The sequence below is a fragment of the Drosophila teissieri genome, chromosome 3L, assembly GCF_016746235.2.
Source record: "Drosophila teissieri strain GT53w chromosome 3L, Prin_Dtei_1.1, whole genome shotgun sequence".
In the NCBI taxonomy this organism is placed as follows: Eukaryota; Metazoa; Arthropoda; class Insecta; order Diptera; family Drosophilidae; genus Drosophila; species Drosophila teissieri.
The window spans coordinates 17,535,257-17,549,039 of record NC_053031.1 but is presented as its reverse complement, the minus strand read 5'-3'; the positions used below and the strand labels follow the sequence as shown (position 1 = coordinate 17,549,039).

The window sequence follows — 13,783 nt, the reverse complement described above, 5'->3', positions numbered from 1 at the left end:
GTAAATTTATAAGGAAAAGTATAAAACAAGATAAAAAGTTGTAAGGTAGGCTACGATTTTTATAGTACGCCTTTAAAAATATAAATTCCCATACGCCCATAAAAAAAATAAAACAACTGCACTTTTTCCATCCTTATCCGTTTGTTACGTTTTATTTATCCGTTGGTTTTGTTTAGCATTCTCAATCTTTAGTGTTCTTGCTTAGTTATTATTTAGTATGTATACCCGACAAAAATTTCAAGTTTGTTCGTTTCAATTTCTCTCTCCTGCTAGAGTTCAGTATCAATCGATCCTTCTCTCCATTCACACGATCCTCCTTCAGCTTCTGCTCCGAATTCATTTTCAGTTTCAGTTTCCTCGCTTACACTAAATTAGCTTTTCAAGTAGGACTTTTGCTTTTCATTTTCTCGGTTTTGCTCTTCCACTCTCGTTCTGTTCGCTTACAAATATAAATATAATTTAAATTTTTCTCTGGTTATTCTTTTACTTTCTTTTTTTTTGTGTTACGTTCAAGGACTTTCTGTAGCTTTTCTAAGTGACCAAAAAGCAGCAGAGCAATTGAAGGAATATTCAAATGCATTCAACTCAGGATTACTAAATAAATGCCTTCCCCTAACAGAATCGAACCTTTTAGATAGCAGTTGACACTGGTCAAAACTATACTGACTGACTGGAATATATACATATGTTAAATTTTCAAAAATATTTAATTGGTGACTATGACAATGCTTGAATTTAGTCCAGTCAGTCAGCAACATTTTATCAGTCGTCTTTCGACTGTTATAAATATTGTTTGTTCTTACAGATTTCAAAACAGTTTATTACTTTACAATAACAATTTGCGCTCTGGATCTTGGAACAATAGACTAACTTAGTGTTTTGTTATTGGTTGCTATTATTTTTTACGTTTTCACGTGTTTAATATTCCGTTAATATAGGTTTTATAAATATATATGCGTATAGACTTAGAAGTACAAAGTTCTCAGACCCCAACTACAAGTGATAGCTGGAAAACAGTTCTCCAGCAAATCAAATTCTATTTCAACCAAGAATGCCTGTCGTTTGAGTATCGCATACAGAGCGATATTCAAACTTTAGGCAGGAGTCTGATCCTTCTTGAGAATTTTAACTAAAATTGGGAGGCAACACAAAATTCCACCTGAGAGGTAAATAATAGCTGACAACGCAAATATCGAAATACATTCAAGGGCTAGTGGAAAAGAAAACATTAAACATAAGCGACTTTGGGCTTGACAACACACTTCTAAAACTGCAGCTGGGAATTACATCGAGAGGTATCAAGAAGAGTGACTATTTATTTAATTCATGCAAACTAGTGAGCAGCTAGGTTCCTTGCGTTCCCTTTACATCTCCCTTTGGCTAGAGATTTAAATTCAAGCCTGTACACTTAGTGCCCTAAGCTTTGCATGTACTCGCTTCTATGCCCCCATTTACATACAGTTTTCTGACTCGACTCTGAGTTTTGGTTAGCTTAGGTTCGTCTGTTTCTTATATACATGTTCAGATATATAGTTCGTACGTCTGTCCACACCGTACAACTTTTGGCTTACAAAATTAAACTCTCATCCGACCGGTAGTGTGCCACCCAGGTTTAAAATTAAAAAACAACTTGTACACCGCTACATAAATAAATGTCCTTAGCCGTAAACAGGGGAGTGGTGATGATGGGAGTAGGTGCGGATGTGCCGAACCCCGCCGCCTTACTGCGCCTTGGCCTTGCGCAGATAGGCGGCCTGATCCTCGCCAGCGCCGATGAACTTGGAGCTCTCGCTGGCCTGCTGGGGGCTGCTCGACTGCTTGACCGCATTCTGGGCTGCCAGGGAGGCGGCCATGCGCCGGCTCTTGTGACCACCGGGCGCCAGGTACGCCTTGTAGAAGAAGCGCGCGAACAGGACAAAGTAGCTGGAGTACATGGCGATCGACAGGTTGATGTTGCGCTGCGAGATGTGACAGGAGGAGGTGCCGTGCGTCTTCAGGAAGCCATTGGCCCACACGTTGATCGCACATCCGATAATCATTTGAGCCAGTTGCAGCGATGTGATGATCATGGAGATGAACCTGGGCGGATTGAAGCGGGCCGCCTTCAGAGCATAGTAGCTGTACATCACCGAGTGCACGCAGTAGTTCATCACAATAAACCAGCGGGCAGAGCTAGTGTATTCCGTGTAGCTGAACCACGAGTAGATCAGCACGGTGATGTGGTGGTACCTGTGAGCGAGAATCATTCAATTAATATGCAGTTCAAAATTCCTGTGCTTTCAAAGTAATGTTGGCAAATCACATTTATTTGTTGGTCATTTTGAGCAATCGGTACTGTTTATATCAACAGTATTTCGAAACATTAACTCATCGTTTTTTCCCTACCAAAGCTACTTATCAACTACTACTACAACTAGCTACTTTCTTATTCCAAACTAACCCTATGTGAATCTCATTAAATGTAATTCGCCATGACTCATTTGTAATGCTAATTAAATTCCCGCAACTCCCACAGTATTAATTGCAGCAATAAAACATATTTTACTGTTTCTAGTGAAAGGGTCTTTTAGTCTTTGAATAGTAATAAAAGACAATTATCTTTCTTCGAACTTAGGGCGCAATCCTTATAGTATATCAATATATATGTTATATATATGCCGCCATATGTAATGTTTGCAATCATCAGATGTAGCTTTTCTCCAACGAGAAATCTTTTGCATAAAGCTAGATTGTCATTATCTCTTTCTATCAAAACTTACCAGTGCAAAAAGATGAGTGGCTGCTTGCGGAGCACAATGAATATCGTGTCGCCCAGCTCCGGCAGTTTGCTGAGCACGAAGAGCCAGGTCCAGAAGCCGCACACGCGATCTTGCTCGATGTAGCTGTGGGAGAAGGTGGGGGATATCGGTCAGTGATCGGTGATTTGCATGAGGATCAAGTTTCCAGCCTCAAAAGCAGGTCATGCGGGCAGGCGCTGAACCCGACGATGTAAGGCTGTGATGGGAAGAGCTTCAATACCAACCTGGGCACGCAGACGGAGTGGAAGAGTCCGTAGTGACGCAGCACGTGAATCAGCTCCGGCGCCGTTCGGGCAGCTCCCATGATGCTGAACATGGCCAGCAAGGTGTTCCATATGATCAGTGGGCCGCGCAGTTGGAATCTGCAACCAAAAACGAAAGGAAACTTTAGTGATACAGGAAAAATACAGCGGAAAAGTACCAAGATTGGAAGATTGTACTCGTGCTTAAAATCGGGCTCTTTCCAGACACCTGACTTTGCTCGATTGAGTTTGTATAAAAATCTGTTCACGTGATCTCATTCACATTTTACGTTGGCTGAATTAAACACAGCTTTGTAATTTCGTTAAGTCCGGCAAATGGGTAATGATTTTGAAACAATTTTATATTCCTACTCCCACACTTACCAAAAGCAAGTACTAGAATATTTTACTAGTTGGCACTTGAGATTATGCATATTTACCAGGGGCTAATAGTCGAGAAATCGCAGCGGAAAAAAATGCCCAAAGATCAACAAACTCTAACAATTTTCAATTTTCATGCCTCCGTCCTAGACGAGCGTGACTGTCAAAGATCAAGTTGTTATTTGCCATAAGCACTTAATATGTGCGAATTTTTGTGTAATGCAATGACATCAACCCCCAACTGGAAGATGCCGCAGGGTCAGTCAAATACTATTAGAAATTTGCGAGTAACTTAATCTACTCAAAACGGTAGCCTTTGCGCAAATTTGCTACTTAGTTGCCAGGGCACTTTGAGTAGCAGACCGATTCGAACATTCGATCCCGTGGAATAGACATTGGCTGCTGTCACGGCATCACCTAATAGATTACAGCCGATTAGTTTGTCTCTGGGCAAACACAGAAATTGATAACGCAAGGTCAAGTTAAAACGAGGAATCTCAGGTGATCGCAGCTTAATTCAAGAATCTACCAAAAGTGGTTAGAGCCGGGAATGACACGTGTTTGGGAAACAATAAGTTCTTCTCTAAAAAGACACCCAGTAAATCACCCGATCGATCCCAAGAAAGACAAAGGTGCCCACACACAAACCAGAATACTGGTTTAGCATCTAAATGAGCATATATCTGGCATCTGAAGTTCTTTTGGACAATCTAAATTGAAGTAATGAGCTTGTTTAAAGAGGTTTGTGTTTTTGGGAACAGCTGAATCAAAAACTAATTTTAATCGCACCACTCAACGAGTTCACTCGAATGGGGAATTGATTCGAATGTGGGTCCTAAATCTTAATTACTAATAGCCAACAAAGTTTACGCAATCAATGGGCTGCAAATCAGTTGGCCCACCTTATCGGCGGACCGTTAACTATACTATATATTCCACAGCAATTAGTCATAAAAATCCACACACTGACAAGAGCCAACCAATGGAATCGCAGAAAAGCGTGATTTCAGTTATCACAATGTGTAGTTAGCGGGCAAACCAAAGAAATTGATTGCATTGACCTTTAGCCTGGAAAGAAATTCCAATATTTAAATATTTTTTTGAGCAAACAAGCAAAGTGTACTTGGCAAGTACTTTAGCAGAAAGTAGGAAATTTCCGAGAAGCAAAGCTCATAAAAGGAAGTGTTTGTTTGGCCCCACATGTCAGAGCCCCAAATGCGTCAACGGGTTTATGAAAACACAATCGATAGTCGCTTATTTCCCCCAAACAAAGCCATAAAGATAGCGTATTTTAGTTCAGCCTACACCACTTTTATCGAGGGCAATCAGAATGCCAAATTGAAAACCTACTTGTATCATCAACCCCCCAAGCAGCTCACTCGAAAATCTAGCAGAGATTTGCATACATGCGTCCCACTGTATTAGACAATTAAGCTGCGTCCAGCGCAGATGGAAGGGAAAACGGGCAGTCACGGAGCGGAAATGTTCATCTAAGGAATTGAGTTCCACATGTGCTCTAGTTAGAAATCTTAAATATCATTTCTATTAATAACAATTACGCGCAGGAGGAACTGCCTTGAACTCCAAGTTTAGATATAACTTGCAGTTATGTGTCACGTACAAATACCAACTATTCGAAGATGATCTGCATTTCACAATTCAATATTACACAAGAACTGTCAGGACATTATCCTTTGAAATCAAAGCTCTTCGCAAACCATAAGCATGGCCACTGTAATTGAAATAGAAACAGAAATACAACTATTTTTAAACATGTTCAAACTAATTCCGATTAACTTCAAAAGGAATCAAAACTTAATGCAGGACTGAGGAACTCTTCACAAACGACCCGCAATATGCATTCAGTGCTCCCTGCAAAAGCTTTTTTCACCCGGCAGCTGTCTCTACGATTCCCAACCGGTTCTGGTAACACGCGCATCAGCTTCCAGTGGCCAACTGAGGGCAATTCGTGCCTCAAACTAATGAGTAAGGAAAACCAAGATGCCTTGCTAATCGCTTGGCAGTATTGGCTTCTAGGCAGGGGGGCGTCCTGCGTCCCCTGAAGCTCAATTTTTGCACGGGCACAGGTCGTCCCCTCCTCCGCCGAGTGGGTGGCGTCCGGCCGAGCGAACCGGCGCCTACTTTGCGTCCGGCTAGCGAGGCTCAGGGTGCCACCCCACGGTTGGGTGTTGCGATCTGCCCGATGAGTTATCCATGCGTGAAGGACCAACAGTTCCACAAAACTAGTTTTAATCGACGTAATGTGGAGCATATGAAGTACGGAGCGATCCAATCGCGATATATGCCAGATTATTAGACTCGATTGCTCAGAAAATGGATTCTTCAGATACATATTGGTTAGTTTTTGTTTATGAAGTGAAAATGCTTTAAAATACAAAGAAGTGACGATCTTCTTAAGCTTAAGCTTCTTCTTTGGCTTTTGCCAAATGTCAGCGCTACTTAATTAGCCAATTCTTTGAAATTTTTGAACTTTGGACTGCCGAATACTTTTGTTTATATGCGTGATACACATACGCTGTACATGGAAACTATCAACAAACTGAATCATAGAAAAATGAGCAAGAGTGCACTGCTCTATATATGATAGGAACTGAATGTTTGGGATTCTAACACTTTTGCAATCCAGAAAAGGGCATATTTACGAAGTCAAATTTGTCTACTCATGTATGTACATCATGTAACATCGAACACAAAACTCGAACTGTATAAAAGTTCTGAGCAATTTAAGAGTGCTAATAGGCCAATTAGTATGTATCAGCAAGGGAAGAACACGCGTATGTAAATAAACTTTAAATATATCGCAAAGTAAAGGTTTCTAGAAATTAGCTATCAAGTTAAATACCATAGGTATGATTTGGATTTAAAGATGGGGGTACGAAAAGTCAAAGTTCAAAGTTATACATGTATAAGAAATCGGAAATTAGACTGCGTAACACTATGGCCATAATCATGATGATGGCGCATTAATAGCCAATATTATGGGGAGTTGATGAACTTTCTTTTGCTTTCCACTTCGTGGCTTTTGCATAAGCAAAGAGAAAGACTTTGGCGAATAGGAGAGAGCAAATCTGATAAATGGAGAGAGTAAACCTGATTTGGCAAAGTTTGTAAACAAAAGACAATGGAAAACGAGGGAAAAAGGTTGCAAAAAACCGCAGAAATGTTGGTCAATTGATTATTTTTCGCTAGGTTTCGGCTTGGGTTAAGCTCAGGTTGTTTGGGTTGATTTATGCAGCCCCTATAAACGCACTATATATGCACACCATATTCCAAGCGGTGGCACACTTCCATACGTTTGCACCTAGACACCTTATGTATACCTTGTGGTCATATAGATATGTATGGAAATAGGGTACCAAATTCGCAACATTGTCTCGAAACCGATGCGACAGTGTTTTGTTTTTCGCAAACCTTTTTTTCGGCGCATTGCAAAACTGTTGGCTGTCTGGGTTTATTTGTAAGATAATTTGGGTCTCGGTTTGAATTCGGTTTTTAATTATTATTCATCATATTTTGCGGTGGTTCACATGCTGGCCAGATTTGATGTCACAGCATTGACCAAGTTATTTCCGACCGCTTTCAAAGTGCAACCAATAAAATATTGTGAAAGGTTCGAGCAACTTTTGCTGAATAGGTCATTTTTTTCAAGATAACTTAATCAAAAGCTTTGCACGGGAAACCCAATTAAATGGCAATCTAGATTGAAAAGTGAAATAAACAGCTATACGACTAATACAAAATTTTGCAATTATATACTACTATAAAGATAAACGCTTTTTGTTTCGGAAACCAGCAATTACGGAATTATATAAAACACACAAAATCTACCAAAAACATTAAATTAAAATGATCGTTTTAGGCTGCTTTAACTTCCATCTTTATAAGCTCAATATAACTTTTATTTCCGTGACATGCCGTGAATTAACAATGAGTTTTGCTTTGTATAACTTCAAATTCCTTCATTAAGGTACGTCCAATGACCCATTATCTTCCGTTCTTTACATTTCCCTGAGAATTGTATTGAAAATTTGGCGTTTCGCACCTGAAAGTACTTCAGATGCTCGGAGCACTAATCTTATCGGCGTAATTGTTTATGACGAAAGGGAAACTCGATTGTTTTCTTCGCCAATGAGCGCTGATTCATGGCTAGAAGTTTCGGGTAACGCGGGATGACACACCTGCTGCAGCAGGTGGCCGATAAGCTGTCAATAGTCAGACGAAAGGCAGTCATCGAGTCCAAACAATCCAGTCAAAACAATTCCGGGGGCCGACAAAAACGAGTTATTTCTGGGGGAGAGATCTGTTCCACGCTCGAGGTAAATAAAAATGGGGAAAAGTGGCGTGATATGAAGATGCTGGCTTGAGAGGAAAGGGCGGCCGAAAAATAAAGAAACACAGAGCGAGCTTTCCCCAAAGCTCCAACATTGAGGTCTCGAAAATGGTATCGTATGTAGAAATATATCAAAAAGACCCAAAATGCCTCACCCATCAAGAAACGCGGCTTAAACGACACATTTTAACGAGATTTGCTCGCCAGCTCTGCCCACTTTTGACCAACTGTTTGTGTTAACGGTGGTCGTTAATTCGATGCTAATATATGTACATATATGCACACTCGTAGGCCGACCAAAATTGAATTAAGTTTCACTTTCAGCACTGCCCTTTCTCGCCTCTCGCCTCTCCATGTTCATATTTATTTATTCAATATTCATTATTTTCGGTCTGCTGGTGCCTGTGAATTATTTTGTTAACTAAATGCTGGCTGGCAATAGTTAATTGCGGCTGTGATTGTAATTGCAGGTGCTCGTATAGGGCGGCGAATTGAACTCAACGCCGCTCGCTTGTCATGGCGGCAATTATTGGTTAATTCGCAAATGGTTATGTAATTGCCACGCTTCAATTGCAAAAATTTCCCCGTAGCAACCCAGTCGTTAGGCATTTTCCCAACCATCTAAGGACACTGCATGTGCGAGCTGGCGTGATGAAACCACATTAAAGGACATTCTTTCAAGCGGGGGTGGCGGCATCTAGGTCCTCTGTACTCAAACGTCCTCGACACACTATTCTCAGTGGTTGTGATATAAATAGTGCAATTTCCTCGGAACAACAACCAGAGCAATTGAATGACTCAATCGCTTTAAAAATTTAAATGATTACGAGTATCGGTCATCGTGCTCCTCTGCAAACACATATTCGCTTCAGATTTCTATTTTAACTTTTGGGGCCCACACACGTTTCCCACCCCATGCTATATCGCCCCTTCTGGACCCTCCTTATATGGTCACAAAACTTTTGCGCACGCCAAGTCCAGAGCTACACTGGCCAACATGAACATGTTTTCCACGCACATTACATCATTTCATTATGTCGTTTTATGAACCTAAATGGGCTTTGTAGCTTTTATTTAGTATATTCTCAGTAGAGACTAATTGTATTGTGCATATTTAATCTTTAACCATTTAAAGATGTGTCAACTTTATTACGCACTGCGTTATGGATAGTAAACTTAAATATTAAATATCATAAAGCCTTTCGACCTCTTGATCTTCTGTTTACTTTCAGCTATATAAAATCCCTTTAAAGTGACAGTAGATATGGTAAACGCAATCAAGTGGTCCAGTGTGCCATGTCATGAAGAGGGCCTACAGAGTGGTTACATTTCAGTGTCCTGCTGGAGTTCCGTTCAGGATAACTCCCCACAACCCCGACTGCCTGGACACACCCACTTCTTGCATGACATATTGTATGTGCCACATATGTATTCACCGCGGAAAACTTTGTCCGTTGGGCATTTGAAGTGAAACGAGTACGACATGGCGTGTACCTATAAACCTAATCAGTTTAATGACTTTAATGGCCCACTGTCCGAAACGGTGAAACAAAACAGAAAATCAAAAATGAAAACAACTTAGATGAGGAGGAATGCCAGTGGAAGTCCACTCTCTAAATATGTATGTAAATACCCGCATATGAGCGCCGTACAGTCGGTGGCATGCGGTTAAGTACACTTGCATACAAATTTCGCGAATCACATCAACCAGCTGTTATGGCAAATTTATTCCAAATATGGAATATTTGCTGAGCGAGTTAAAATCAATTCTTGGGCCCTGATTTAACTTTCCAATTCATCCTTTTTCCCCCTCAGTTTTTGAGCCCCAACAGTTCAAGAGAAACGATTCCCATCGCCGTTCCACTAAACTCACACCTTTCTGTGCCAAGTACGTCCATTTGCGTAGCTGACTCTCCTCCATGTGGGCAAATATTGAAACGACATTTCGAAAAAGCCGAGTGTAAGGTGAAGCCAACAACGACAACATGGAAAATTGACCGACAGATCCCCCGACGAGTGTCCGCGGAGAGAATCGCCAAGCAACCCAGGGCCAAGCCCCTATATAACTCATCAAAAGCCCCATGGCTGTAGGCCGGAGTGTGGGCAGGAAGCGCTACTCAGAACATTATGTAATTGAAACAAGTTCCCCATCTTGAAAAGCTATATCATTTACAGTTCTCTAGCTAATATATTTTAGCATAAATGGTATATTTTTATATTGGTACACCACCAATATAGAGACAAAGGAGCCTGATGGAAATAGAAAATAAATATTTGATATTACCTAACTTTCCTTTTTCAAAACAAAGTGCAACTTGGTTGAGGATGTCATACATTCCCAGAAGAGTAACAATAAACTTTTCTGTTACCCAGCAACTTTCTACCGAATTTCACAGTGGCGTTAGCAGGGCTATAAACAGGTGACAATCCCAAACAGGTGACAAGACTAAATTATGATCTTGCAAAAAATGCCGGCTAGTCACAGATGACATGTCACGAGCCGAACTTAATTTGACTTCAAAATCGATGACGACAATTAGAAGCAGGCAAATACAAAGCGAATCGAAACGAAACGAAACGAGACAATTGTCAGCACGAAATGCCAATTGGATCCATCACAGGTACATCAGGTAACAAGGAACAAACAGCGTTGACAGTTGGGAAAATGGTTAAAATACCCAAAATAGCTAGGAAAAGTGCGTGCTCAGGTGCGAATGCAAATTGTTTGGTAGTTGAACTTGAGTTGAGGATCCACCTACATCATTAGTGTTTGATTAGCCGTAATTTAATATAATTACACGTGGAACTCAACAGCTGTCAGGGGTAATAACAAAGGCACACTTGGACTCCAGACTTTCTTGAGAATAAACTGATACAAAGCTCTACTGAGTAAATATGGGCTTTCCAGGGATTGGTTTCGATAAATAGTAACTTTTCTACCGGCTGCACTGGGCGTGTGGAGAACTTGTGGGTGTAATTAGTGCCGCTCCTATTGCCGCCAGCTGATAATTTTCCAGGGGCAAAGGGTGCAAGTTCTTGGCCCAACCATAATTTCGCAAAGTTTTTGAAACCATTCAATAACTCATGTCTTTTAAGCGCGAAACAGCTAATATTCGTAGGCCAGAATGGCAGACTCACCTCGGCCGATTTTGCATGAAGTGCTGACCACCGAATATGACCAGCATGTAGATGCCGCAGTAGTAGAACACCCATGTCCAGTTCTCTAGCATCCACTTGCGCGTCCGCTGGTGTATGAAATCGTTCTCGAAGTCGAAGATGTACGAGTAGTTGGGCGTAACGCTAATGTCCATGTTGATCATTTTGGTGGGCTTTATGTGTTGACTTGGTGGCTATGTTTCTTGAGTTATGTGCGCCTGAGGATAAAAAACGAGGGGAGAACGATCAGTTATTGTAGTTAGGACAATCTGCTTAAACATCATATTAAGCTTCGTTTGGCAAGGTGGTTTATCGTATTTTTCTTTAAATAAATCTAAAACACATCATAGGTTTGCGTTCGTAAATAGTTTTAGCTACACTTTAGTAAATAAATAATTGTTTAAAAAATATATGTAACTATCTAGCCTTGTTAATTAAATCAATAATACTATAACTGGAGTAAAAGTGCACATAATTTCAAACGCACTTAATAACTTGGCCCTTTAAATTTGAATAATTTACAGGCTTTTCTTGTCTATGTTTTTTCACTTAGTTTATATACTTTACATATTTTAAAATAAACACACAAAGAAACAGGAAATACACTTTGGATACGATTTAATAACTTAAGAGAACATTCGTCAATTAAAAGAACTACAATTTATCTTCAAATCGAATGTTTTTAGTTTTTATGCCCGGCGGTCTCACAAACTACTGATTGCAGTATCTTATCTGTTCCCTAAGTCTTGGGGATTTTACACGACGATGTTTAAAGCTTAATTCGGTAAAAATTCCGCACCACTCCCCCTCTCACTCACACACATTCAGGCACATAAAAAGCCCGCGTTTTGTCGCATAAATTTCTCGACGACCTTCCTTTCCCCTTTGTCCCGCCCCACTCCTCCTCTCTCTCCACCTTTTCATTGATTTTGCCAGGCACCAAAAAAAAAACACCGCTGGTCCATGGCTCTCTCTTACTCATTCTTTCTCTCTCCCTCCCCCACAAGCTCGCTGTCCCTCTTGCTCGCTCTGCAAGGGATGTGCAACGCTTTCATGAATGGCGCACGCTTTGTGGTCATCTTCATCTACATTCTTCCGCTTTTCACACTTTTCACACCTCGTGCTGAAGCTTAAATGGATACACAAACAACTTGATACACAAGGAAAAACACCGCTTGTTAATCAGAGAAAAAAAAACTCGTCATTGACATAAGTTTTATGTGAATCAACTTTATTTTAAATATTTAATTTAAACGTGTGAATTTTAAAATCTCGAAAATCTATAGAGGAAAAGAATAAAGTAAACTGGTATAAATTAAATCCATTTTTAGTCTCTGAGTTATCAAAAAAGTTTGTGCTGCTCTATAAGTTGGATTTTTAGTTTTAAATATTTTACTTTTATATCTTTAAATCACAATACTCATCAAGAATCAAGCGACTGTCTGAGCTACCCCATCATTACATCATTTTCTCCCAGTGTTCCGGGAGCACAATGAGTGAGGGGGTGGCTGTAACCGAAAGTGCAATTGTGGTGGTTTACAGAGAGCGCCAGTCTGGCGCGCTCTCTCTCTCTCCTTTCTCTCTGCCCCAAAAGTCTCGTGCGAATTAAAAGAACTTGAAGGAATGCATAAGCAAACAGCCATATTCAGCCGAAATACAAATGAGACATGCCCAACTTGCCGGTAGGAGGGAAATTAGTTTGAATGCCTAATTGCATGCCAGACACGCGACTAATCACACACACACTCGCACGCGCTCACACTTTGCTTTTACGCACTCTCACTCACTCTCGCGCACACTGGTGATTTCGTTTTGCTATAAGCTTCGCTTTGGTTTTGGAAGCTTTTTCTGTTGTTTCTTTTTGAGCAACATATCCGGTTTTTTGCGCGAGCGCTTTCAAAAATTTCTAGTGAAATTTTTTCGAGGCTCCTAGCGGTTTTTATGCTTCCGAAAAACAAACTGCCCCTTCTCTCCCTGACTTTGCTCTCACGCAAAAACACGCGATCTTTTTCGTTTTTTTTATTTTTGTGGTATTCTGGTTCCTGAATCGATAAAGTACTCGGCTAAATCAGCAAATGTCTGGGAAATATGTTTTTGCCTCGCCTCTCTTTCGCTCTCTCGCAGCATCGGTTGAGAAAAAAAAGGGGCGCAAAATAAGTAGGAAACCAAACCACCACAAAACATTAACGAGTACACGCACTCACACAGATATCACAGAAAACACGGTTACTATTTTCGAATGCTGATGGCTATGAGGTAATTACTTTTGCTCGCCGCCTCTTATCGCAGTATCAATTGGCTGGATCGCACCACACACGGCTGGCTGTCACACAGTTTTCCCCCAGCGACTCGGTTCAGCAAACTCAAAAATCTATCGAATTTGCCGGCGCAAAGCGAACTGAACGTTTAGCTGGCGGTTCGGTTGCTTTATCGCTATACTTATATACCGGAGATATTTTAGTACCTTTTATGGCGTTGGTACTTTTTGCCATCGCGGTATTTTTCTGCGACTCGCATGCGGTCACATTTAGCTTAGTGTGGGTGGCGCTCTCTGCACACTGGTTCCACTCCAATTGCGCACCAGGGGAATTTTCTTACGTTTTACGGAACAGTATTGCATAGGAAAGTGAAATTGATTATTTGAATGCCCAAATTATAACAAAAATGTTCTATACAAGAATATTTATATTTCATTGATAAATCGTTTTGAGTTGCCTAATTCTTCAAATAAAAATAGTAAGGCATCAGCACTTTATTTATTTCAGTTGTTACGTAACGAGTAATGCAACGCCTAGTGATGCTTTACGCTACACTTTAATCAACAACGTATTCAAAGTGTTATGGCTTATGGCAGT

At 40.6% G+C, this 13,783-nt stretch overlaps 1 protein-coding gene and 1 non-coding gene across 3 annotated transcripts; one reads left to right on the top strand and one right to left on the bottom strand.

Moving 5' to 3' along the window:
* Window positions 1-789: 789 nt before the first annotated feature.
* Window positions 790-13,348, bottom strand: LOC122615554 (elongation of very long chain fatty acids protein 6). Of its 2 annotated transcripts, none has more exons than XM_043790523.1 (5): window positions 13,193-13,348; window positions 10,911-11,146; window positions 3,023-3,160; window positions 2,760-2,882; window positions 790-2,229 (listed from the first exon to the last, which is right to left on the bottom strand). In XM_043790523.1, the coding sequence occupies exons 2-5, from the start codon at window positions 11,090-11,092 to the stop codon at window positions 1,722-1,724; spliced, it is 951 nt and encodes a 316-aa protein (XP_043646458.1). In that variant the 5' UTR covers window positions 11,093-11,146; window positions 13,193-13,348; the 3' UTR covers window positions 790-1,721. The 2 variants fall into 2 exon arrangements, with proteins under 2 accessions (XP_043646458.1, XP_043646460.1); XM_043790525.1 differs by having other exon boundaries at window positions 13,133-13,343.
* On the top strand, window positions 5,391-5,599 carry LOC122618676. The gene has a single exon (XR_006326046.1). It is a non-coding gene; the product is annotated as a U12 minor spliceosomal RNA (small nuclear RNA).
* Window positions 13,349-13,783: the final 435 nt, after the last annotated feature.

What these genes read in the sequence shown, in the direction of transcription:
- LOC122615554 (XM_043790523.1), bottom strand. Translation starts at nt 11,092, where the DNA reads ATGATCAACATGGACATTAGCGTTACGCCCAACTACTCGTACATCTTC. An exon ending in CACTCCGTCTGCGTGCCCAG is followed by an intron (nt 2,883 to 3,022) that starts GTTGGTATTGAA and finishes CTTCTCCCACAG; the next exon opens with CTACATCGAGCAAGATCGCG. An exon ending in CCACTCATCTTTTTGCACTG is followed by an intron (nt 2,230 to 2,759) that starts GTAAGTTTTGAT and finishes TCTCGCTCACAG; the next exon opens with GTACCACCACATCACCGTGC.